The sequence below is a fragment of the Hemitrygon akajei genome, chromosome 18 (genome assembly GCF_048418815.1).
Source record: "Hemitrygon akajei chromosome 18, sHemAka1.3, whole genome shotgun sequence".
In the NCBI taxonomy this organism is placed as follows: Eukaryota; Metazoa; Chordata; class Chondrichthyes; order Myliobatiformes; family Dasyatidae; genus Hemitrygon; species Hemitrygon akajei.
In genome coordinates, this window is record NC_133141.1 from 15,420,454 (window position 1) to 15,447,670 (window position 27,217).

The 27,217-nt window shown below is 42.6% G+C and overlaps 1 protein-coding gene across 2 annotated transcripts in view; it reads left to right on the forward strand.

Moving 5' to 3' along the window:
- Positions 1 to 339: 339 nt before the first annotated feature.
- Positions 340 to 27,217, forward strand: part of LOC140741135 (tensin-2-like) — a 255,607-nt gene continuing 228,729 nt past the window's right edge. For both annotated transcript variants that reach the window (XM_073070944.1, XM_073070945.1), the window contains exon 1: positions 340 to 650. In XM_073070944.1, coding sequence (XP_072927045.1) covers positions 552 to 650 — 99 coding nt within the window. In that variant the 5' untranslated portion in view covers positions 340 to 551. The remainder of the gene's footprint in view (positions 651 to 27,217) is intronic.

Genomic DNA, 27,217 nt, shown 5'->3' on the forward strand with positions numbered 1-27,217 from the left:
TTGTTCAGTTATGATGGATTTCGCAGATCTCCCTCTGCACTCTGTTAAACATTTGTGGCGAGAGATACTGCTGTGTGGACCAATTGGAGCTGTCTTTTTTTCCCCCAGTTTAAATAATTGTTTGCAGGTCACAGTTTGCTCCAAGAGAGAAGGAGAGAAAAAATGCTATTGAGTTTAAATACTCGCAGCATGCCGTCATCTTTTGTTCCTTGAAAGCCCAATGTGACTGATAGGCGTGTTATGAAATATGAAGTGCAGCCCCGATGAGCGCAGCTGAAGTTTTATAGCCAGTGCTCGAATCCTGGATGAGACTGGCTCCCTGAGTACACACTGTTGACACCTGTTTGTGAGACAGGGAACAGCAACATCTGCACTTACCCACCTCTCCCTTCCCTCTCTCTTTCCCCCCAACCACATCTGCCAAGCCCGCTTCTGCCGTGGTGGTGTTCAACGCGGAGGCGGTGCTTATACTGAAGTCAACTGGGCTCGGTCTCTTCGAGTGAGAGGGGGCGGATAAGCCATCTCTCCCCGGGAGCCCGCAGGATAGCTGCATGGGCTGTTCTATAAGCCTCGATTGCTGCGGGACGGAGCTTTGCGGAACCCCAGATGAACCTACAAAGAAGAAAGAAGAGAAAATGAGGCTCACAAAGGTAGTTCAGACCATCCTCTGGCCGTGAGTGTGTATGCGCGCGCATTGAAAGAGTTTGTGAGCTGCTGTGTACTGTATATCGTGTGACATTGTCATTGTACGCGTGCTGGACACAAGTGTGCTTTTTAAAAAATTCTGTTGACTTTATCAGACTCGATTTGTTTCAGTTCTACCGAGAATGCTCACTTTTCCCACTGCTTTTACTCAATACGAAAAATACGTGGCCAAAGTTCAAGTAACTGAAATATTGTTTTCTGAAAAACACGAGTTGTTAATGTTTTATTTTCGAGAATTCGCAATGCATGATTTAAAGAGAATGTACAGTGGAACAGAACGTAACAGGAAAAGAATAAAAACCTGTTTGAGAGTAGTCTGGCACAGTTTTTAAAAGGGCATTGCCCTGGTTAAACAAATCAAGAATGTCCTGCCGTTTATTTGGATGAAGCCGGGTGTGTTGCAATCATTGTCACATGCAAGTGACGGCGGACGTCCAGTGTCATTGTGTTCAGTGCTTGGCAGATCTTTGTGTTTTGGTTTGCGGATGGGCGAGCAAGGGGAGGCGGCCGTTTGTAAAGAGCCAGCAGAATGGTGGACTTGGGACAGTGGCTGTGGAATAGAATGACAGGGGCGGAAAGCGCTCTGAGTTCTATAATATCAACCCAAGGGACAATTGCACCGAAAAATACTCTCTGCTCTCTTGATGTCTGTCCAACAGAAGGAGAATAAAAGCAAGAACGGCTATGTGTGTCATTCGCACACTGAGATCTGATTAAATGCAAAGAAGCTTTTCCATTTGCGGTTACTGAGCTCCTCAAATCTTCCTGGAATGCGCTGCCTCCGATGTCAAGGAAGAGGCCGCGAACTTCTAATGCATGGAAACTGTCCTGCCTACTAATACAATGCGCAATCGGTCCATCGTCCAGGAAACACTGGAGGATGGGCCCTGTTGTGGTTGCAGAGGGGTCGCGACCTTGGAGAGGCGCAGCTGAACGGCCACTCAACCTTTACCTGGGAAGATTCCAACCTGCGCAATCAATGTTTTCCCCCAGAGCTGTTTGACAGAATTTTTTTACATAGCTCTGCCAGGATGTCCCAACCCTCTCACTGCAAGTGAAGTCCTTTTAGAAGCGTAGTTAACTGATGCCATATGGGAAAACAAGATAGCCAATTTTCGACACAAAATCCCACATGTAGCAATGGGATCATTCTCTTCAGTGATGTTGATTGAGCAATGAATATTGATCAGGATTCCTCAGAGAACTGGCCTTTTTTCAAAACAGTGGAGTTCATTTTTTTTTTGTTTTAGCGCCACAGGAAAGGGCAGATGATTTAATGTGGAATAAAAACGGATGCTGGAGATACTTTAGGTCAGGTATCATTTGTGGAGAGAGAAACAGTTAACACTTCAAGGGAATATCGCCTTTAAAAGTGTAGCATCCCCTCAGTCACCTCGATACTGGTGTGGGACTTGAACCCACAGCCTTCGCACTGGAAGAGTGCGATCTGTCGAGCTACTTCAAAACAAATCAGGGACTATAAAATATGTTGCTGGTTCCTACTTTGCCTCTTTGATGCAGTTGCTTCAGGTCTTGGGGATAATATCCCCGCCAGCCCTGCCTCCTCGGATCTTTGGCACATTACTGTCCCCAATTATGTCACTGGCCAGCCACTCAGTCTGAAAGGCAAACACAAAGAGATTAAAGTTGCCAGTGTCTATGTGTGCACGTCTGTACTTATGCCACAAGGTGTAATTGCTGCAAGTTGGTACATTTTGTAGTCCAGCGCCAGGTAATTTTTACCCTTTTGCAGATTAAAGATAAAATTCTGCTGGAAATGTGAATACCCGAAAGTGCTGTAAATCCTCTGCAGGTCGAGTAGCATCTGTGCAGAGAGAAAGACACTGCTAATGTTTCAGGCTGATGATTTTTTTCCTCAGAAGTGGGGAAAGAAACAAATTCTGGTGGAAACTCGTCAATCAAAAGTGTTAACCCTGTCATTTCCCCCACCCACGCACAAGTGCTGTTTGACTTGTTGAGGTTTTGCACCAGCCCGCCTTAATCAGTATCATTGAAACCAAATTATCTCATCATCTGGGTGCCATGGTAGTGTGTGATTAGTGCCAGAGCATTGGAGTTCGGTGTTTCATTCTGACATCCTCTGTAAGCAAATTTGTACATTCTTCCTGTGACTATGTGAGTTTCCTCTGGGTGCTCCATTTCCCCCCACAGTCAAAAGACGCACCGGTTAATTGGTCATTATTTTGGTCACCAAATTACAGGAAGGATATTAATAAGGTTGAAAGAGTGCAGAGAAGGTTTACAAGGATTTTGCCGGGACTTGAGAAACTGAGTTACAGAGAAAGGTTGAATAGGTTAGGACTTTATTCCCTGGAGTGTAGGAGAATGAAGGGAGATTTGATAGAGGTGTATAAAATTATGATGGGTATAGATAGAGTGAATGCAAGCAGGCTTTTTCCACTGAGGCTAGGGGAGCAAAAACCCAGAGGACATGGGTTAAGGGTGAAGGGGGAAAAGTTTAAAGGGGGGGGGGCTTCTTCACACAGAGAGTGGTGGGAATGTGGAATGAGCTGCCAGATGAAGTGGTAAATGCGGGCTCACTTTTGACATTTAAGAAGGACAGGTACAAGGATGAGAGGTGTATGGAGGGATCTGGTCCAGGTGCAGGTCAGTGGGACTAGGCAGAAAAATGGTTTGGCATAGTCAAGAAGGCCAAAAGGCCTGTTTCTGTGCTGTAATGTTCTATGGTTCTATGGTTCTATAAATCGTCCTGTGATTAGGCTAGGGTTAAATTGGTGGGTTGCTGGGCAGCATAGTTCAGTGGTGCTGCATCTGTAAATAAAATAAATTAATTAAAAACTTGCATTGCTTCATGCAGGTCTGTTCTACTTTTTCCTTTTTCTTTATGTATCCCCTACAGATGTCAGAAGGAAATGACTGGTTTCCTTCTTTTTAAAAAGTTTTTTAAACCATATCAATAAACTTTGGTGATGTAATGCCTGTAGTTGAGATAGACATCCTGTATTCCAGCGTATCTCGCCTGGCAGAGTGTCAAGTGTAGAAGTCCAGGTGGACCAGAGCACAGATGTAACTCAGTCTGTCTTAAATTCAACCATTTTTTCTTTTCTATTTACATTCTAAACCTCTCTGTTCTCAATTATGATGGGGACACTCCATCTGAATTTATCACATCATAATGACACTCTTTTCCCCACCAGTGGCACTGCAGCTCCTCCTCTGGCAGGAGGGTTTCATTACACTGTGACAGGTTTATACAGCCAGTTTTTATGGTAAGTATATTTATCTGTTGTAATGAACAATTTTGATGAAAAGTGCATAAAACTTTTGTACATTGCTATAAAGCAGCAGTTCCCAACCTGGCAGCTACCAAAAATCACAAGTGGTCCATGGGTTTAATATTATTAAGGTAATTTAGTTCAAAAGTTCACAACAAGTAAAAATGTACCTCTGTGTGTTCTTAGGTCCCTGAGAATCTCTGGGACAGCCCCAGCTCCTTAATAGGAAAGGCTCATGATGTTATCAGGCATTTATGGGGGTGGGGAGGGGATGTGTGCATATTTTAACGAGTGTGAACAAGTGGGCCTTTCATTCAGAAAGCTTGAGAGCTTGAGTGCAGGCAATCATTTTACTTGCAATAGAGCGGCGGAGGCTGAGGGGAGATCTGAATGAGGTTTATAATATCATGTCAGGCATAGATAGAGTAGACAGGAGTATCTTTTTCCAAGGGTTGAAATGTCTAATACCAGAGGGCATGCATTGAAAGTGAGAGGGGATAGGTTCAAAGGGGATGTGAGGGGTAAGTTTTTTTATGCAGAGTGGTGGATGCCTGGATGCACTGCCTGGTATGGTGGTAGAGGCAAATACATTAGAGGCTTTTAAGAGATGTTTAGATAGGCACATGAATTTGAGAAAGATGGCGGGATATGGACATGGTGTAAGTAGGAGGGATTTGTTTTATGGGGTTTTTGGTTCAGCACAACATTATGAGCTGAAGAGCCTGTTCCTGTGCTATATTGTTCTATTTTCTAGATATATTGTGTGTTTATTGCTGTGAATATTCCAAGCTGATTTCACACTTTTACAAGGGCATAGTTTATTTGAAACGGTTGTCACTAGCCATGATAATCATTAGTATTGATTCTTTGTGTTGACCTGATTCAAGTTTTGTTCCAACTATGTTGATGGGAATTCTGCAAACTACAGAAGATCACTCCCCAATCTCCTGCACTTCCCTGCACTCTGTAGAATCGTGGACTGCCCCTGAAAATGTGAGACTTCCAAACGACAGTCTGAAGGCTGGTGGGGGGGGGGGAGGGGGGGAGAGGCGGTGGTTTGTGTGACTTCTGTCCAACCTCATCCAGTCATGGGAATACGGATACGGTCTGGGAAACAGCATGAGTTTGAGAGTGTGGTAAAATTTTGTTACCACAGAATTCTTGCATACAGCAAGAGTTAATAACCAGTATTGGTGTACAACATGTTATAATCCACCTTTTCCTTTTATGGCTGAGCGGAACCTGATGATAAAGCATTGGGCAGAAATGCACACAGATGGCATTTTGTGACTTCAAGTACTGTGTGCACTGTGCAAACATACTGAGTTATTCAGTACCACTCACAGCAAATCAACATGGGCTCCCAAAGCTTTACCAAATCTGTGCACAATCACCCATTTAAATTTATTACTGCCTTTGGGGTCATGCATCTATAGTTTGTTACAGGTCTGGGATCTGCAAGGCTGTACTACAGCATCTCTAAAACCTTGTGACCTCTACCAACATGGTAGAGGTGCATGGGAGCATCAATGTTAGATGCCCTGCCCTTCAAGTATCTCACTCTCTTGACTTATCACCACTTCTTCTACGTCTCTGGGTTCAAGTCCTGAAACTTCCTCCCTAACAGTGCTGTGGCGACACCTTTACCAGGACTATTATTTTGACCAGTGTCGCCTCTATTTTAATTATGGCAGGTAAAAGAATAGTTTGCCTGCTCTGTGGAGCCCTCACAATCACTTCCTATTCGGTGTAATTTTTAAAATTGGAACATATGTAAATTCAAAGTTCAAAGTAAATTTATTATCAAAGTACATACATGTCAGCATGTACAATCCTGAGATTCATTTTCTAGTGGGCATACTCAATAAATCTGATAACCATAATAGAATCAGTGAAAGATTGCACCAACAGGGCAGACTACCAGTGTGCAAAAGACAACAAACTGTGCAAATACAAAAAGGGAGAAAATAAGAAGAAATATTAATAATAATAATAATAATAATAATAATAATAATAATAATAATAATAATAATAATAATAAATTAGCAATAAATATTGAGAGCATGAGATGAGGAGTCCTTGAAAGTGAGTCCATAGGATGTGGGAACAGTTAAATGATGGGCCAAATGAAGTTGAGTGAAGTTATCTCCTCTGGTTCAAGAGCCTGATGGTTAAGGGGTAATAACTGTTCCTGAACCTGGTGGTGTGAGTCCTGAGGCTCCTGTACCTTCTTCCTGATGGCAGCAGTGAAAAGAGAGCATGGCCTGGGTGGTGGGGGTCCCTGATGATGGATGATGCTGCTTTCCTGTGACAGTGTTCCATGTAGATGTGCTCAATGGTGTTACTCATGATGGACTGGGCTATATCCATTGGTTTTTGCATGATTTTCTGTTCAATGGCATTAGTATTTCCATACCAGGACATGATGCAGCCAGTCAATATACTCTCCATCACACATCTATAGAAATTTGTTAAAGTTTTAGATGTCATGCCGAATCATTGCAAACCCCAACGTAAGTAGAGGCACTGCTGTAAACACAAAGTACACTGCAGATGCTGTGGTCAAATCAACACGTACAAACAAGCTGGATGAACTCAGTAGGTTGGGCAGCATCAGTTGAAATGAGCAGTTAACATTTCAGGCCGAGACCCTTCATCAGGACTGAAGAAGGAGGGGGCAGGGGCCCTATGAAGAAGGTGCCAGGTGAAAAACCAATCAGAGGAAAAATCAAGGGGTGGGGGAGGGGAAGCAGGGAGGGGATAGGCAGGAAAGGTGAAGAAGGAATGTAAAGGGAAAGCACTATGGGTATTAGAAGAAGGCAGAATCATGAGAGAGGTGATAGGCAGCTGGAAGAGGAGGCAGAGTGAAAGTGGGATGGGGGAAGAGAGAGGGAGGGAATTACCGGAAGTTGGAGAATTCGATGTTCATACCAAGAGGCTGGAGACTACCCATCCCTTCCCCCATCCCACTTTCACTCTGCCTCCTCTTCCAGCTGCATTTGGAAAATTGCTTTCTCCATATATGTTAGAGATGTTTAAAGATTCTTTTGTGAAAAGTGATTTACCCTTTACTTTTTATGAACCTTCTATTTCTTTAATTCTCAAAAAGGATAAAGATCCTACTGATTGTGCCTCATACAGACCTATTTCATTATTGAATGTTGATGTTAAGATTCTCTCAAAGATAATGGCCAATCGATTGGAGAATATTTTGGGTGAAATTATTTTTAAAGATCAAACAGGCTTTATAAAGGGTCGTTATTCTTTCTCAAATGTTCGGAGATTATTTAACATTATATATTTGCCTTCTTCTAAAACTCCACAATGCGTTATATCTTTGGATGCTGAAAAAGCATTTGATGCACTCAGAGATCATTTTGTTTGTGGAATCTGACAAGAAAACATTCAAAAATGGCTCAAAAACATTTGAAATTGTATCAATGGAAACAGCAGACAGAGATGCAATTGAATATAGTCAGGAGTGAAAGTGAGTGTGAACAAAATTGCATGGAGACCTGCCTGAACAAACAAATTGTGTTCCCATTGTGGTGGTGGGGGGGGGGGGGGGAAGTCACATACACCAAACAAAAATGTAGATTTAAAGGTGAAATTTACAAAAAATGCAACACAGTAGGGCACAAATGAAGAGCATGTTGGACAGACAAGAACAAATGGTCTGCACAGGGAAGCGAAAAAGATAAAAAGTCAAGTTGCAGATTCAAAAAGAGCTGTTGATCTGATAATGCTGAGAGTGACACAGGACTGAGATTAACAATGTGAAAACTGACAAGAGACAAACAATGTGGTTTACACCAGAATTTAATGGCAAGTTAATTAAAATGGAATTGGACACTGTTTCAGTCATTCCACAAAATGAGTTTGATCAGCATTTCAAAGATACTAAACTGAAGCCTACAGATATCCAACTAAGAACTTATACTTGAGAAAAGATGACTCCTGTGGGAATGACATTTGTAACAGTGAAATACAACAACCAGGAAACCACATTGGGCTTGTATGTGGGAAAAACAGGAGGACCAGCATTGTGGGGATGTGATTGGCTGAGACACTACAACTTGATGGGAGATCCACCATTTGCATGCCCCATCCCCTGCAAAAGAGTCAACTGAAAGCAAATTAAGAAAGGTGCTGGATGATGTCACAACTGTCTCCATACCGAACACCATGAACCATTCCCCAACAGAGGGCAAACAGGTGTTGGTGTCAACCTCTGTGCCTCTGGCTGGAAAGCATGTTGGACCAAGGAAGGACCATGCTGCTCAGAGGAATAGGGAAAGTGATGAAAGCAGTGGCCTGACTACAATAGTTTTTGTAGGCAATATATCTGAGAAAGCTTCTGATATGTTAACCAGGCAGTTACCTGTGAAATGTGGCTTGGTTTTAAGGTGGAAGAGAGTTTAGGGAGCTCAGGAAAGTTGCAAGTATTCAGCTTCTGTGGGTATAAAGAACCAGAATCTCCTCTGTGTGTATTAAAGTTATTGCATGATCTTCGAGTGGGAGACAAAAAGCTGCTGGTAAAAGTAGATGCAAAGACCAAAGCCCAGCTGGAGGAATGGAAGGTCAAACAAAGGAGTCAATGGAGATAAGAAAACATGGAGGATTCGTCAGATGAGGAAAACATGAGGGGAGATCAGACTGTAAAGGGAGCAATAGAAGGATTAATCAGAGATACTCAAGTATCTTCCCAAGATCAAGATACACAGACTAGAAGAAGAGAAAGGAAGGAGAAGAAAGGTGTCCAGAGCTGTCAGAACCACTCCCTGAGGTCTCAGAGTCAACTCCCACAACCACCATGGAGGAGGCCTCAAGAAACTGAGATTATTTTTACAGCCACAACTTACACCTGCCAAACAGAATGACCTCACTTGTCAGGAAAGAAGTTATCCCACAAAAATAAGAAATCCTCCACAGCAATTAAATCTTTAGGCCTGAATGGTGCAATTTAAAATTTACTATGTTGTCGATGTCTATATAACAGTTGTGTTATATTGTATACTGTTGAGATGGATTCTCTATTGTGTTGGAGTTCATTGCTAAGCACGGAGAAGTGTTGTGTATTTAATATTTCAGTAATATTTGAGTAATATTTTAAATATATTGTTTTGATTAAGCATTCTTTTCGATTAAATCATTCATTACTGGTTATATGTAAAAATATGTGAATTGTATATGCCACGATGTCATCATGTGATATGTGCATGTCTCGATTAAAAAGTTAATCGCAAGGCAAAGTTAGACTCACCTTCTTGGCTCTCTTGTTTTCCTTTCAATTAGTTTTTTTATGTTTTGGAGTGACAAAACATAACAGACAGTACTGAATGCCAAGGTGTAGTCGATAAAGAGCACTCTGATGTATGTACCTTTGCTGTCCAGATTTTCCAGGGTTGGGTGAGGAGCCAGTGAAACAGCATCTGCTGAGAACCTGTTGTGTCCATATGCAAATTGGAGTGGATCCAAGTCGCTTCTCAGGCAGGAGTTGGTATGTTTCATCACCAGCATCTCAAAACACTTCATCACTGTGGATGTAAGTGATAGATAGATAGATAGATAGATAGATACTTTATTAGTGCTACTGGACAACAGTCATTGAGGCAGGTTACCACATTCTTTGTAGGCACCGGTATATCTGAAGCTTACTTCAAGCAGGTAGGTACCTCAGACTGTCAAAGTGAGGGGTTAAAGATCTCAGTGAACGCTCCAGCCAGTTGATCAGCACAGGTCTTTAGTATTTGGTCAGATACCCCGTCTGGACTGGATTCTTTCCATGGGTTCACCCTCCTGAAGGATGCTCTTGCATTGGCCTCAGACACTGAAATCACAGGATTATCGGGAGCTGTGGGAGTTCATGGTGATTCCACCGTGATCTGACGAGCATAGAAAGCATTGAGCTCCTCTGGAAGTGAAGTCCTGTTGTCACCTACGTCATTTGATTTCACTTTGTAGGAGATGACAGCATTCAACAGTGATTCAAGTTTGGTCCGGAATTGCCACTTTGCATGTGAGATGGCTTTCTGGAGATTGTACCTGGACCTCTTGTGGCTAGACTTGAATGCCACAGCAGATTGCAGATCTCATGGTTCATCTAAGGCTTCTGGTTGGGGAAGACTCTGAATGATTTTGTGGGGACACACTCACTGACTGTTTCTATAAAATCCTTGACAACCATGGAGTAGTCATTCAGACCCCCAGATGAGTCCATCAACTTGAAGCAATCTCACAGCCGCTCCTCTGCCTCTTGGTGCTGTCCTAATCCATGGAGCCTTGCTCTTTAGGCCCTGGCTGTATGCAGCTAGGAGAAGGACAGCCAAGTGATCAGATTTGCTGAAATACAGTCTGGACACGGAACGGTCGGCATTCCTTATCTTAGTATAACAGTGGTTTAGTGTGTTAGAACCTCTGGTGCTACAGGTAACTGAGCAGAAATTTCTTCAAACAAGCCTGATTGAAATAACCAGCTATGATATGAAATGTGTTGGGGTGGATGGTTTCTTGTTTGGTGATGGTATCATGCAGTACCTCAAGTGCCTGATGACAGTCAACCGATGGTAAACTCTCTTGGTAAATAGAATGGTCAGCATTTGATCATTTTTGTGGTTTTGTCATATTCTTGTTCAAAGGCAGGGGAACAAGAGTATGACAAAACCACCACATCAGAGCACCATAGAGAGTTTATCATGAAACACACACCTCCACCTTTGGTCCATCCTGTGTATTGAGAAGCCTTCAGGTCTGATCACCGTATCTGGTGTACTCTTGAGCAACCTACATCTCAGTAAAACACAGAACACAACAATATCTCATTTCCCTTTGATACAGCACTCTTGCCCTCAGGTCCTCATTTTTGTTCTCCAGCAACTACACATTTGCTGACAAGGTGCTGGGTAGAGGGAGCCTCTTCTTGGGTTTCAGCCTGCCCTGGAGATCCGCTCCTTGCCTTGTTTCTGGCCATGGCAATGTACCTTCGTTCACTTAAAGGTGCTATACCTGCTTGCTTGAGAATTAAGTCCGATGAGTCCTTCATAAGATTGTGAAATCTGTAATTCATAACATCGATTTAAAAGTACATTGATTAAAGGGAAATTATATGCTGCAGATTGCCATGAGAGTAATTCAAAAGAGTTATGTTTAGAAGCATAGTATGTAGCCTGCAGAATGTCACCATGGATCACCCATGCCATCTTGACCAAATATCCCATTCACTGTGGGTGTGAACCCCTTTTCTATTCAGGACCGGTATTGGTCTTGCTTTGTGTGTGTGTGTGTGTGTCCATTTGGTGTTAGCAAGCTATTACAGCAAGTGCAGCTTTTCACTCAGTCCTGTCTTAACTCTTCCAATGTTAGAAACATAGAAAAACCTACAACACAATACAGGCCCTTTGGCCCACAAAGCAGTGCTGAACATGTCCTTATCTTAGAAATTACCTAGGGTTACCCATAGCCCTCTATTTTTCTGAGCTCCATGTACCTGTCCAGGAGTCTCTTATGTTGTTACATACATGCTTAATGAGTATCACCAAGGCTGCCACTCACCTCTAAACTCTAGCGAGTGCAAGGCAAGCTTCAATCATTTTTCATAGAATATGAAGGGAATCAATTTTCTGAATCTGCCTTGCACCACAGTGCAGATTGATTTATGCTGAAATAGAGGTGTAGCTCTTATGCACTTTGCCATTGAAACTTTTGTTTGATAAAAACAATCGCTAGCAAACCATTTTTAAAAATACCAGCATTGTAGAATGGTACCCAAACAGAAAGGGGGCCATAGATAGTCAGAATATTTTTCCCAGGATGAGGAGTCTAGAACTAAAGGGCACAGATTTAAGATGAAAGGGGATCTGAGGGGGAAGTTGCTCACAGAGAGAGAGGTGGGTAGATGGAACAAGCTGCCAGAGGAACTGGTAGAGGTGGGAATTTGACAAGTACTTGAATAGAGAGGGAGTAGAGGGATACAGACTTATTGCAGGCAAATGGGATGAGTGCAGAAAGAGATTACAGTCAGTATTGAGGAGATGAGTCAAAGAACCAGTTTCTGTCCTTATAACTCCATGACTCTGTTTCATTGAGTGATCCAGTTAGCCTCACTTCATCTGCTCTGCACAACTTTCACCTTCTGAATGTTGATCTAATTGTCCTTTTGGAAGTTCTGATTGAATCTTTTTCCATTGCCCTTTCAGGCAGCATGATGAGGATCTTAGCGAATCACAAATGTGTCAATATATCCCTGGCCCCAAGGGCTTAGTTCATTAAAAACAGTAAAACAGGTACACAAGGAAGCAAAAACAGCACTTAGCTTGCTGACCTACATCAGTCAGGGCACTGAGTGTAGGAGTTGGGACATTATGTTGCAATTGTACAAGATGTTGACGAGGCTGCACTTGGAGTACTATATAGAGTTTTGGTCACCCTGTTATAGAAAAGGTGTGGTTAAAGGTGGAAAGAGTGCAGTGCAGAAAATATTTATGAGGATGTTACTAGGACTAGAGAGCCTGAGCTATTTAGGAGAGATTGGCCAGACTAGGTCTTTATTCCTTGGAACGTTGGAGAATGAGGGGCGACCTTATAGAAATGTTCAAAATTCCTGGAGACATAGATAAGATGGAACTATGCCCCCTAGTTTTGGTCTCCCCTATTCTGGGGAAAAGGGTAAGGGAGACCCGAACTGGGGGGCATAGATTTAGGGTGAGAAGGAAAAAAAGTAAACTTTTTCACATAGAGGGTGGTGAGTATATGGTGAGCTGCCAAAGGAAGTGGTTGAGGTAGATGCAATACTATCCCTTAAGAAGCTGCAATGGAAGGGCAGGGCTTAGAGAGATATGGGCTGAACACAGGAAATTAGGACTAGCTGAGTAGGCACTGTGGTCAGCATGGACTAGTTGGGCCAAAGGGCCTGTATCTGTGCTGTATTGCTATATGACTCTATGATCAAAGCACGATGTGAGATCGGTTCTATGATACCAATGCATCAAATGGTTCAGCCAGCACCTTTTTTTCAAGAACTCTGGTGCCTTTTTAAATTACTCTGTTGTAAAATCAAACTGTTTCAAATAAATCTTTTTAATTCCCTTCATCACAGTGTGCTGTCCAGCTCTTCCGTGTGGGAGCCAGGCTCGTTTTTCATATATAAAAAACCTGCAGAAAATCTGCTCCACACTTGAAAGAAGAGTTAATGCTAACAGAGACCCGAACACGTGTGACCTAACGTCCTGTCAAAAGGCTGACACTCTCTCCTTTCTAATGAGTCACATACGGACCACACGTGTTCAATAAAATCAATATTTAACAGAGCTCTTGAGCTTTCGTGAAAGTGTATCTGTAAAGTAATGCCTCCAGGGCAGCAGAGCTTGACTGTTTTAATTGTCAGAAGAATTACTGTTTGCTCCTCTGCCAAGGTGAAAGTGGAGCTAAAATTTCTAGTGGAAAATTGTAAAGAAAAATGTAAATCGGAAAGGATTAAAATTGACTTGATTTTGAGAATGTTAACCATGCCTGCTTGGTGACTGGAGATCCTCATTAGCTGTTTAGGCTGTCCCAAAACAACACACAAGATGGAAGTTGCTCCTGATAATTTCCATCTTGTTCCAAAGGGCCAGGACCTAGATTGTTTTGAAACTTTGAATGATATTTACTGAGCTACCTTTCCAAGGCAGAGGTCAGCCTTTCTGTACCAAGTTTTTTGTTTCCCATTTTGCAGCAGGCTGGATGTGTTACTCCAGGGGTCAGCTAAGATGGCATTAATACGGTGACCAGGCCCACTTTAACACGTAGCTCTCCATGGTCATTTTAAGTGATGTTTCCAGAATGGCCAGTGTATCCAAGCCAAACTCAACTCTAAAACTTCTCAAACTTTTGCTAACAACTGAAGTTGGTCACCAGAATGAGGCTAAATCCTTTTTAAAACATAAGATATATTCAGCTAACATGCCTAGGGTTTGAAGGCATTCTATGGGAGTGTGGTATCCAGGGTTGATGCCATGTTTCAGACTATTGAGTTACATTGGAAGGCTATTGGGCAGTCTCAGATAAATGTGAAGTATCACACAGCACTTTTCTCTGTAGCAGGACAGTGCTTGCTTCAAGTTCTGATCAATGTTACTTCCCAAAACTATACTGGGGTTGAAATTCACACTCTGCTGAGTAACATAAGCATACTGAACTCTACCATTTGGAAGTTCAGTTCAGTGTGTGTACAGGGGACATTTTTCACTGAGAAATTTAGATTATGGGGTCAGGTATAAAATCAGCTATGATTTTATTGAAAGGCAGAGCAGGCATGAGGGACCAAAATGCAAGGGGGAGCCAGCTAAATGCACAAGGGAGGTCAGAACAGAGGGATAATGGGGTTAAAGAAAGGTGGAGGGAGACTTGTGCAACTTGACAACAAAAGCAACTTACATTTAACCAGCATCTTTGAATGAAAAACATACCCATGAGTAATAATCAAACCAAATCTGACACTGATGAGGGGATATTGGGGTGGGTGGCAGAGTAACAGAGGTTTTAATGAGGAGAGAGATTAGGAAGGGGATTTCAGAGCTTGAGCCCATGTCTGTCAGTGGTAGGGCAGTATAATGGAGCTGCTGCTTCACACCTCCAACGGCCTGGGTTCAATTCCAGCCTCCAGGGTTGCACATTTTTCCCTGTGACTACATGGATTTCTGTTTTCTTCCACATTGCAAAGGCATGTGGGTTGGTTGGTTAATTGGTCACTGTCGGTCGTCCGTGGTGCAGAGGTAAGTGGTAGTATCTGGGAGGAATGTGGGGAGAGCAAAATGGGATTGAGGTAAGCTTAGTGTCGTTGGATGGTTGATGGTTGGCACAGACTCAGTGGGTTGAAGAACCCATTTTAATCCTGTAAGGAATTGTGATGTAGAAGTATGGTGGGTGTGTGAAATGGGAGATGGTCCTCTATGCTAGCTTTTGTGTCCTTGGAAAAGGATGTCACCTCCAGTTGACAATATTTTCTCCAAAGGCCCCCTGTGGTAATGGGACTTGAAGGCCCACATTCTCCTGAAGCTTAATAGACTCCAGCTTGGAGATGACATAAAACATCTGGCAGCAACCCCCACTGTTCTGGAACTTCTGCCCAGTTGGGTCAGCAGTTCAAGCCAAAAGAGTTTAACAACTAACTCAGTGAGCTCATGAGCTTTGTGTGAGGTCCCTAGTGTAATTTATAACCTGCCAGCAGTTGGCACACAGGGATAGCCTTTTGCAGCTCTGCTGGCGTCATCGCACTGGCCCAAGGATGGGTTGTGCCCCAAGGGTGTAGTGTCCTATACACAATGAGCTGTTGGGAGTGGTTTTGACAGATACAACAATCACCATTCTCACCCTGCATCACGTCAGAAAAAGCAGTTTGTTATTGAAAGTTCCACGAGGCACCAGTCCAACTGCTGTTACAACTCTAGTACAGAAGTGCAGTCCTCTCTGTTTAAAAGGGAGAAAAATATAAATAGAAGAGTTTGGCAGAAGAGAATTTTATTTGCATAGCACCTTTAACATTGTAAAGCATGCTTCCCAGGAGCAAATAAAATCTGACATCAAGTCACGGGGGAAATAGTGAGGCAAACCACTAAAAGGCATGCAAACTTGGTGGAGGAGTAGACCTCCCAGCCTCATGAGCTGCTCTGCCATTTAATAAGATCTGATTGTCTCCCCAACGTCACCTGTTAAGCTTTCTCTGACTTGCATATCAAGAATGTGTTTACCTCTGCCTTTAAAATATTCAGCTTCCTGAACCCTATGTGGAAAAGATCTCCAGAAGCATTCAAACATCAAGGAGAAAAAAAAATGCCTCGCCTATGTTTTAGATAGGTGATGCCTTATTTTTAGACCCTTACTTTAATGACCCTTCGTTGTAGGGTCTCTCACAATTAGAAATTTCTTCTTTAGCCACCTTGTCAAGACTCCTAGGGATATTTTATGTTCCGGCTGAGTTGTTAAATTCAGGGATTTAACCACTCAATTGAAACAGAGATTGCTGAGAGTTGTGGGGCTGGAGGAAGGTTTGAAGACAAGGGTGAAAGTTTTAACACTGAGCTGTTACTTGACCAGGAGCCAGCGTTGATTAGTGAACTCAATGGGCGATGACCATGCAGACCTGGGTGCCAGTTTGGAGTCGGGGTAGCAGAGTTTTGGATGAGCTGCAGTTCAGAGGGTGGAACATGGAAGGCTGACCAGGAGGTTATTAGAATTGTCATGCCTTGAGGTCACAGAGGCACCAGCATCTCAGGTGTAATTGAATCCTGTAATTCTCTTTGGTCTTTATTAACACTATTCATGCTGTAAATTAATGGATTTGTTTGACACTAACGGTTGTTTTGATCAATTGAAATGAGTTGTAACAACTGAGATGTAACAAGGTCTTCCAACCCTGCTGGCCTGGAAAAGATTAAACTGGTTTGTCTGTCAAACTGGGCACCAGTTGCTTCTCTCTAGGCTTCAAACATATGCCGAACAGACAACTTACATTTTTGAGATGAAAAATCTGTTTTATTTATGTGAGGCAACTGCTTGTGGTTCCCAGAGCATTTGAGATCTGTCAGGGCTGCTGATAAATTGGTATAAGAGATTAGCCTTCCGTGTTATTGGAACAGCAGAATGCTTTCTTATTTGTCCGTATCTATTACTTTTAAAGATCAGTGTCTGATGTGAATTGAATATGCCGACAGGGAGCAGACTACAGCGTGAGAAGACAGTCTGGTCTCGCTAAACTGCTGACACTATCACGACAGGAGTACATTCAAATGATTTGTGTTTGTCACAGATAATAGTGGATTGATAACGGGTAAAGTCCCAAATTGAGAACACATTTCTTTCTGTAGCAGCTTCCACAAGAATAGGAGATCCAAGGTGTCTCATACCCAGTTGAGTAACGGTTGTAATGAAAGGGAGAAGGCAGCAACGTTGTACACACCAAAACAAAAAAAGCACAAACTCTGAAAATCTGAAATGAAAACTCAACAGCCGAGGCTGCATCTGTAGACGAAGAAACAAGAGACCATAAGATATATTGGAAATAGGCCATTTGGCCCATCAGGTTTGTTCTACCATTCAATCATGGCTGATTTTTTTAACTTTACTCTCCCAACTTCTTCCTGTAACCCTTAACCCACCCCTTAATAATCAAGAACCTATCAATCTCTGACTTGTCCTCCACAGCCAAATGGTAAAGAAAATTCCACAGATTTACCACCCTATGGCTAAACAAATTCCTGTTCATCTCAGGATTAAAGGGTCATCCCTTCATTCTGAGGCTGTGCTCTTGAAGCTTGGACTCTAGTTAATGGAAACATCCTCTCCACATGAGTTAATGCTTCAGGTCAAAGATGTTCTGTTTCACCCTTCACAGATTCAGCCTGATCTGTTGAGTGTTTCCAAGATTTTGTTTTTATTGTTTGCACAGCAAGATCACACAAACCTGAAGGTGGTTATTTTGCGAAGCCCGTGATTGGCCTCCTTGAGGCTGCCCACTTCCCTTCTCCATACCAGATATTCAAAGATAAGGAGGATGGTATTCTGGATTCATAAGAAACATGGACTTAACCAGGCTGAGAGGGCTTCAGGTTTCTAATAAATGACAGGACTGCTGTAAACTTTCTTATCAGTCTTACGTGCTTTTGATGTTACTCGTTACAATACTGTGGATGTATGGTTATTGTAGTGAGTGTTTTCTCTGGCTTATGGACAAAACCAACTTGTGGATGTCTGTAAAAATGGAACCTGTTCATTATCCAGGGACGGCCTGTATGTGAGAAATAAATTACTGTAATGGTGGAGAAGGCGATTATTACTGATGAGAATGTTGCCAGGAGCAACTTGGCAAGTCCTGCTGAAGCATCAAATATACAAGAGTTCAGAATCTCAGATGCACAGGCATGCCACATGATTGGAGACTGAACCAAAGACTTTTTATAATCAAAGAATTAAAACAATGTTGAAGGTTAACATCACAAAAGCTAATCCTGTTTTGCTTAGAATTTCCGCTAAAGTAGATTGGTAGAATCCAACTACAATAGGCCTTGTGCTCCCACAAGAGTTGGGGGAAATTGATGGGACTGCAGGATGAATAAAGTGGGATTGGTGTAAGTGGGTGCAGACTCTGTGGCTGAGGGGCCTTGTTCCCTGCTGTATGTCTCTGTTAATCTGAGAAGGCACAATGGCAAAATCAGTAGAGTCACGTCCAGCAACCCAGCTTTGATCCTGGCCTTCGGTGCCAACTAAACAGTCTCCAGTGTTTAGTAACTTGTGAGGTTGACGTTAGTCACCAGTGAAGCATTTGGGAGCAATCAGAGTCTTCTGGTTTTTGGAAGAACTAATATGTCTGCTCCTGTTTCATGACCCTCTTTCTAAGCAATGGACACACACACACACACACACACACACACACACACACACACACACACACACACACACACACACACACACACACACACACACACACACACACACACACACACACACACACACACCTCCCGCTGTCTTTTCATCACCTCACTTAGCAGATGAGGGTGCACACTGTGAGGCTTCCCCACTGGTATGCTGGTGGGGAATTCGATATGTTGGAACACAGCTGGATCCTTGTGCAGAAATAACTTATGTAGGGGTTTGACATACGCATTGAGCTGGGGAGGTAGAATCAGAGATGTGAATGAAAAAACAAGGCAAAGCTATCACCACATACGGACCTGAGTGAGCAAGGAGAACATATTTCCTTTCCTAAAGGACTTTAATGAACCAGATGGATTTTACAACAATGGGTTCCATTGCTGAGACAAGCTTTTTATTACAGATGTACCTAATTGAGTTTAACCCCCGTTACCATTGTGAGATTCAAACAATTCTCTGGAAGAAAGTGAATAAATGTGGCTGCACATTGTCACAAATTTGGGTTATCCCAACAACAGAATCCAATGGGAGTTTATGTGGACTTTTGAATCTACTCATCACACGTCCATGACCTTGTTGTATTTCCCATTCTGAGCTCAAGGTGCTTCTACTGTCAGAGGGCATGTTGCTTATTCTGCAGTGTGGGAGCACCCGAAACCTGCTATAGAAATTCCCCAATGCACAAAACTGGTCACTCACCTTAAACTGACCATGTCAGGGCTAACATCGACGAGTGAAATGAAGCCACTGGTCTTGGGAAGAGCTCCAGGTTAGGCTGAAGGAGGTTCCTTAAAGACTGTCTGTGTTGAGGGTCACAAGCCAGACTGAAACAGATGTGTTCAGTATAGGAAAGTGGACAAATTGACGCATAAATTGTGAGGTTGTCTTAAATGTTGTTGTGACCAGGGGAAAATAGTGGTATGGGTCTCCTGAAAGTGAAAGTTCCAGATCCACGGGACATGAATTGTGTTCTGTTGGCAGAGCAGATTTTTTTTGAAATTGGTGGGGACAGCTAAGACTGACGTCTACCAACTGCATTTGCAGGTGTAAGTGCATTCCCTCAACACCAGCATGTCCTTCTCAAGAAACTAGGGCACAGAGAATGAAGGTGATTGGCAAAAATACAAAAGGTGACTCGATGAAAAACTTGTCTTACACGGCTAGTGCTTGGGGTCTGGAGTGCACTGCCAAGGAAGTAGAGACGACAGATTCAATTGTAGCATTCACAAGGGAACTGCACAAGTTGCTAAGAAGAAATTTGATGCATATTGACTCTGGTCAAAATGGCAAAGGGAGCTGTGACTTGTCTGGCTTAGGAGTCCCTCCTGCTTTACACTGTGCAGTTGGCTCTTTGTGCACTGAATAGTGGGTTAGCAACTGGCTGTCACCAGAGAAGGTCCATCATTTAGGGCCTTGAGAGTATTGTTGTATTTTAGAACAATTATTTTTAAAAAAGCTATAATCCACAAAATGAGGCTTGTTAACTCGAGCTTCAGTGCATCAATATAATTCTGTGATTAAACTTACTTAAATTAAGATAGCCTAATGTTCCTCATGGGCTGTACTGAGACTGGTCGGTTCAAAGTGTTATTGTTGAACATAACACTCTTTGATGTTGTTTATCTGGATTCAGGTTGTTGAAATAAATATAATTTCTTGGATTTATTAAATCTGACTTTAGTCACTCATCATCCCACAAATCCTTTAATAATTCTAAATTCCAGCTATCAATTCTTTGACTTCTGTGTAGTATGTATCCTGATTTAACTTTACACAATCCTGGAAACAAGTTGTGAACTTTCATCAAACCCCGGTTTAATTTTCTTCAAAGGTTTATTTAATAATATCATCTGGAAGAATGGGTGCTTTTGAATTGCTTCTATCCTTTAGTTTTCATTTATTCTTTCAATGTGGCATGTTACTAGTATGTATTGTCCATCCCTAGTTGCTCCAAAATTGGAGCAGTTAAGAATCAATAGTTAAATAAGGCAGATTTTCTTCCCCAAAAGACATTAGTGAATCAGGTAGATTTTATTGTCAATTTGGTAATTTTATTACTAAGACTAGCTTTCTCTTTTAAAAAAAAAAGTACAGAGTAATTTAATTTAGGTTCCTCAGTTGCAATGCTTGGATTTGAGCTTCTTTCTGGATCAATTGGCTCGGGCTAGATTAGTAACTTAACCATTACACTACCATTGCCAATGAGAATTGGAGATGTTGACTGGAGCTCATAAGTATGTCAAAATTTCTCTGCTTGTACTCTTCAATTCCCTCACCTCACCCCTCTTTCAAAAAGTGTTCATATAGACTTTCCATTCTCTTTCTTTCATCATCTAACCAATCAACTGAGCTCCACAATGAACCATGGGTACGGTTCCCACTGGTACCAGTCACACTGTGCTGCCTCCTCCTTCCCAGCACTGGTGTGAGTCTGGATGCTGATTCAACCATAGCAGGCATTGCAGCTGTGCTCACTCGTCCCCTCGCTCGACTACCTTCTCCATATGGATAATGCTCATGAGTGGGAACCTCTGCTCAGTAGATCACTGGTTCAAGTTGCACTCAAGAGGCTTGAATGTGAAAAGCTGGGCTGACATTTCAATGCAATACCAAGCAAGTGCTGCACTATTGGAGTTGTGACTTTGGGGAGATGTTCATCATAAGTCCTAGTCCACCAAGTTGACTTGCTACAGGTAAGCTCACCTCACATCCTGGTACAATTTTAAGGAGTGTATGTCATCTGTAGATTACCAGTTGCTTGTAAGTTTCTGACTCTTCCCCAAATCAGCAAATGCTCGTCTAGCTTCTGTACAGTTCGCTTCAACCATGGATTCCTTATTCTCAGCACATCTGGGTAAATGAGATTTTTCCTGGTCTCTATTAAATTTCTTGCTGACTGATTTTGGTGGTCTTCGGTTATTCTCTTCCCTGCAAGTGGATATATTCTCTCTGTATTCACTCCATCATAAACTTTTATCAAGTCACTAGCATAAACCTAGCTTGTATAGGCCTGCTGCGTTCCACCAGCATTTTGTGTCTGTTGCTTGAATTTCCAGCATCTGCAGATTTCCCCGTGTTTGCGTTGTATATAAATTTGCTTTTATGTTGTGTTGCACCCTCTGCTAAGTCCAAACTGAAAGTGAGGAGCTTAGATTATATCCACTGAGTAACTCTGCAGTGTTGGGACTGGACATGCACAAATTTTGTCTGGCTAAAGCAAGGACCTTGTATCCCTATTACTGACTCAACTGGGCTCCGTCTATCTCCCTAGTGATCACCTGGACCCAAACCAGACTGCTCACAACTTAGTTGTCATGTTTGTGACTTTTCAGCTTGCCACCTTGAAGAACCGCTGTTTCTAACTCTTTGTCACTCACTGCTTCAGCTTATTGGCTGCTGAAAAACTCCCTTTGTCACTACCAGAGTTGGTGATCCCAACCCACTCTTGGTCAACCCTTCCTTGTTCTGCTCTTTATAAACTTCAGGTGATTCAAAACACTGGTGCCTATAATTGAATAAGCACAAACTCCCAGTCACCCATCACTTCCTGAGCTCGCTGACCCACATCACCTCCTGTTTAAGTGACCCGTTAATTGTATTTATATAAAATGTCATCCTTTTTCAAGTCCCACCTGCCGTCATCCAACTTCGACCTTTTGATCATTCCAATTTTGATCTCTCCATCAAGTCCATGCTTCCAGTTGGGAAATAGAGCTGTTAAAGTCCAGTAAAATAAGCACCAGTGTGCAATTTATATTGCCAGGTAGATAAGATGATCACCAATTAATCCAATAGGGAATTGGGGAGAAATCCGTGACTCAGAGAGTAGAGAGGGTGTGGGACTACTTCTCACAGGGAGCTGGACAGCTGAGTTAGTTTCCAAAAGGAAGATAAGGAAACACAGAGGGAGAAAGGAGTAGAAGGGAATGGGATTAGTTGAAGATGGGTGGGAGGAGGATGGTGTGTATGACTTGGATTAAATGGCTGTAAGTATTTTTCATGCTGAATTATGATGTAGGAGTCATTTCAGTCTCATCCAGCAGCATTGTAAAATATGGTACAACTGAAGGGAAACGAGTTCCAGATCAGTACAGCAAGAAGGGCAAACTGACCGTCATGTGGGCCATCAAATTTTATAAGGATGCGGGCAGCTTACCCTGAGGTTCTCTTGTACAAAGGTGTGTCCAGTTTCACATGAGTCCTTCTGCATGGATAACTTTTACTAAAAACTGTTTGTCAATCAGAACTGACACAGCTCCATTAAAGTTGCTGGCAGGGGCTCAAGCTCGATATTTGAGAACCCAAGAGGATTAACTCTCTACTCAAGCATTTAATCTGTCCACTAATTAATGTTGATTTGAAACAGTTCCAAGAATGTGGAGAGTGCATTACAAGCAGGCAACAGAGCAGCTAAACAACTCCCCACTGTTCACTGTCATGACCATATAGAGTGCTCTCGGCATGCTATCTCAACAAAAGTGGAGAGCTCGCCGTTAATGCTCAAAGGTTGCTTGGCCCCTCATAGGTATTAGGTGGGCAGGTTGCTTCTGAGGACCAGGTGTGAAAGATGCTGAGTGGTACACCACAGCACCTCGTCCAGGTGCCTTTCCTCCGTCTGGATACCCAACCATCAAGTTGCTGAGAGTGGAGCACCCAAACCTAATCTTCTCACATACCACTTGCTGTAAGAGTCACTGCAACTCAGCTCCTCCCTCCTTAACACAGTTGTATTAAGGCTATTTCTCACATTGAGTCTTATGCTGCCTGTAAAACCATTTTAAGTGTTGGACTTACTGGAGATGTAGGGTTGAAATTCATCATAGGAGGGCGGCCAGTCCTTCTAGAAACATAGAAACATAGAAAACCTACAGCGTAAGACAGGCCCTTCGGCCCACAATGCTGCGCCAAACATGTACTTACTTTAGAAATTCCTTAGAGTTACCCATAGCTCTCTATTTTTCTAAGCTCCATGTACCTATCCAGGAATCTCTTAAAAGACCCTATTGATTCTGCCTCCACCACCGTCGCCGGTAGCCCATTTCACACACTCACCACTTTCGGAGTAAAAATCTTACGCCTGACATCTCCTCTGTACTTACTTCCAAGCACCTTAAACCTGTGCCCTCTTGTGGTAACCATTTCAGCCTTGGGGAAAAAGCCTCTGACTATCCACACGATCAATGCCTCTCATCATCTTGTACACCTCTATCAGGTCACCTCTCATCCTCCGTCGCTCCAAGGAGAAAAGGCCAAGTTCACTCAACCTATTCTTATAACTATGTAGTGCCTTCCAAGTAGTGCCTGCCTGTACATTGATTGAAGTGCAGGGCTCTTAAAAAATGCTAGTCTGCTGCCGAACCCTTCTGAGTAATGGAGGTAGATTAACCATACACTCAGCAGATATTTCAATATTAATCAGTGCACAAAAATCAGTGTTTGCTTGATGAAGCTGACAGCACCTTAAGGATTTCTTTATGTGGTTTAGTCTGGATGTTGGTGTCTGTGATTCAACTCCTTGCATTTTGTAGCCTTTTCACTACAATCAAGGAAATTGGTTGAACTGATGTGAATTTTAAGTATTTATTAACTGAATCCATTGTAAAATACTCTGAATATCTTGCACTTTTTTTTACACAAGGTCTGAATGAGTTTTTTAAATGAAAAATTAAGCCATAATGACTGTTTAGCCTAAAAACTTGCTTGTTAATTCTTATACCTCCACATAACTATTTTTTAAATGTAGAAGCCATTTAAAACATTATATTTTTTGTTTCAGCTTCTACATTAACAATATATGTATGTCCTGTCTGGTCTTTTTTTGTGGCCTGTAGAATATTTAAAAAGTTAATTAAAATCTTTGTTGTCTGATTGTGAGAATCCTTTAATTTGATAGACTGTTCAGCCAACTTTGTATTGGAGATCATTTGAACTGATGCCTGACAGCAGCAAGTAGTGATGGACTTTTAGTAAGGCATTTGTCAAGGCCTGCGTGGTAGGCTGGTTCAGAGTGTTAAGATAAATGGGATACAAGTCCAGCTGGCTGATTGGATTCAAAACTGGTTTGGTGACATGAGGCAAAGGGCAGTGGGAGAAAGAAGCTTCTCCTATTGGAAGTCTGTGACCAGTGGTGTGCTGCAGGGATCAGTGTTGGAATCCTGGTTGTGATATAAATTACTTGAATGTGAAAGTACCAAATGTGATTAATAAGCTTGCAGTTGACGCAGAAGTTGGTGTCGACAGCAACGAAGGTTGTCCAAGGTATTTATATTTCAGCTTTGACATTAACAATATATGTACTGCATGTTCCAATCTTTATTTAGTGACCTATGGAATACTTAAAAAGCTAATTAAAATGTTGTTGTCCAATTGTGAGAGACCTATAATTTTGGGGAAAACCTTTAATTTGCGCTGGAGAGAATGCAGAGGAGATTCACCAGGATATAGCTGGATTCAAGGACTTTTGTTATGGGGACAGATGGAATCGGTTATGTTTATTCTTCCTGAAGTGAAAGCAGCTGAGATGACCTGATAGAGGTATGTAAAAAAAAAAGGCATAGATAGAATAGGAAATCATAAACACAAGAGATTCTGCAGATGCTAAAAATCCAGAGCAACATACACACAACACTGGAGGTCAGGCAGCATCTAAGGAAATAAGTAAACATTTGATGTTTCGGGCCGAAACTCTTCATGAGGACTGAAAAGGAAGGGGGAAGATGAAGTAAGCTGGGAGGTGATGTGGAAAAGGCAAAGGGCTAGAGAAGAAGGAATTTGATAGGAGATTAGAGTGGATCATAGGAGAAAGGGAAGGAGGAGGGGATCCAGGGGGAGGTGATGGTCAGATGAGGAGAAGAGATAAGAGGCCAGAGTGGAGAAGTGAAGAAGAGGGAAGGAGGAAGGGAAAGTTACTGGAAGTTGGATAAATTGACGTTTATGCCATCGTGTTGGAGGCTACATAAATGGAATATGAGGTGTTGCTCCTCCAACCTGAGGGTGGCCTCATTGTGGCAGAAGAGGAGGCCACGGACCGACATGTCAGAATGGGAATGGGGATAGGAACTGAAATGGTTGGCCACCAGGAAATTCCACTTGTTGCGATTGGAACCAATGTGCTTGACAAAGTGGTCCCCCAATCTACGACAGGTCTCACCAGTGTAGAGTAGGCCACATGTGGAGCACTGGATACAGTAGACGACCCCAACAGATTCACAAGTGAAGTATTTCCTCACCTGGAAGGACAGTTCGGGGCCCTGAATGGAGGTGAGGGAGGAGGTGTTGGGGCAGGTGTAGTACCTCTGCTGCTTGCAGGGGTAAGTGCCAGGAGGGAGATCAGCAGGGAGGGACGAATGGACAAGGGACTCATGGAGGGAGCGATTCCTGTGGAAAGCAAAGAGTTGGGGGGGGGGGGGGAGGTAAAGATGCGTTTGGTGGTAGAGTCCCGTAAAAGATGGTGTAAGTTGCAGAGTATGATGTATAGTATGAGAAGGCTCATGGGGTGGTAGGTGAGGATAAGAGAAACTGTATCCCTGTTAAGGTGGCAGGAAGATAGGGTGAGCGCGGATGTCCAACAAATGGAGGAGATGTGGGTGAGGGCAGCATCAATAGTTTTTTGAAGGAGGACACCTCTGATGTCCTGAAGAGGAAAGTCTCATCCTGGGAACAGATGAAGCAGAGATGAAGGAACTGAGAAAAGGGAATGGCATTTTTACACGAGAAAGGGTGGGAAGAGATATAGTCAAGATAGCCCTGGTAATCAGTGGGTTAATAAAAAGATATCAGTAAGTATTCTTTCTCCAGAGATGGAGACAGAGAGATCGAGAAAGGGGAGGGAGGTGTCAGAAATGGACCAAGTGAATTTAAGGGCAGGGTGGAAGTTAGAGGCAAAGTTAATGAAATTGACGAGCTCAGCACAGGTGCATGAAGCAGCACCAATGCAGTCATCAATGTAGTGGAGGAAGAGTTGGCGAGCATTACCAGGGAAGGCTTGGAACATGGACTGTTCCATGTAGCCAAGAAAAGGCTGGCATAGCTGGGCCCATGCGGGTGCCCATGGCTACACCTTGAGTTTGGAGAAAGTTAGAGGAGCTGAAAGAGAAATTATTGAGGGTGAGGACCAGAATCAGAATCAGGTTTATTATCACCGGCATGTGACATGAAATTTGTTAACTTAGCAGCAGCAGTTCAATGCAATACATAATCTAGCAGAGAAGGGAAAAAATAAAATAATAATAATAATAAATAAACAAGTAAATCAATTACAGTATACATATATTGAATAGATTAAAAAATGTGCAAAAACAGAAATACTATATGTTAAAAAAAGTGAGGTAGTGTCCAGTGATTCAATGTCCATTTAACAATTGGATGGCAGAGGAGAAGAAGCTGTTCCTGAATCACTGAGTGTGTGCCTTCAGGCTTCTGTACCTCCTACCTGATGGTAACAGTGAGAAAAGAACATGCCCTGGGTGCTGGGGGTCCTTAATAATGGACGCTGCCTTTCTGAGACACCACTCCCTGAAAATGTCCTGGGTACTTTGTAGGCTAGTGCCCAAGATGGAGCTGACTAGATTTACAACCTTCTGCAGCTTCTTTCGGTCCTGTGCAGTAGCCCCTCCATACCAGACAGTGATGTAGCCTGTCAGAATGCTCTCCATGGTACATCTATAGAAGCTTTTGAGTGTATTTGTTGACATGCCAAATCTCTTCAGACTCCTAATGAAGTACAGCCACTGTCTTGCCTTCTTTATAATTACATCGATATGTTGGGACCAGGTTAGATCCTCAGAGATCTTGACATCCAGGAACTTGAAACTGCTCACTCTCTCCACTTCTGATCCCTCTATGAGGAT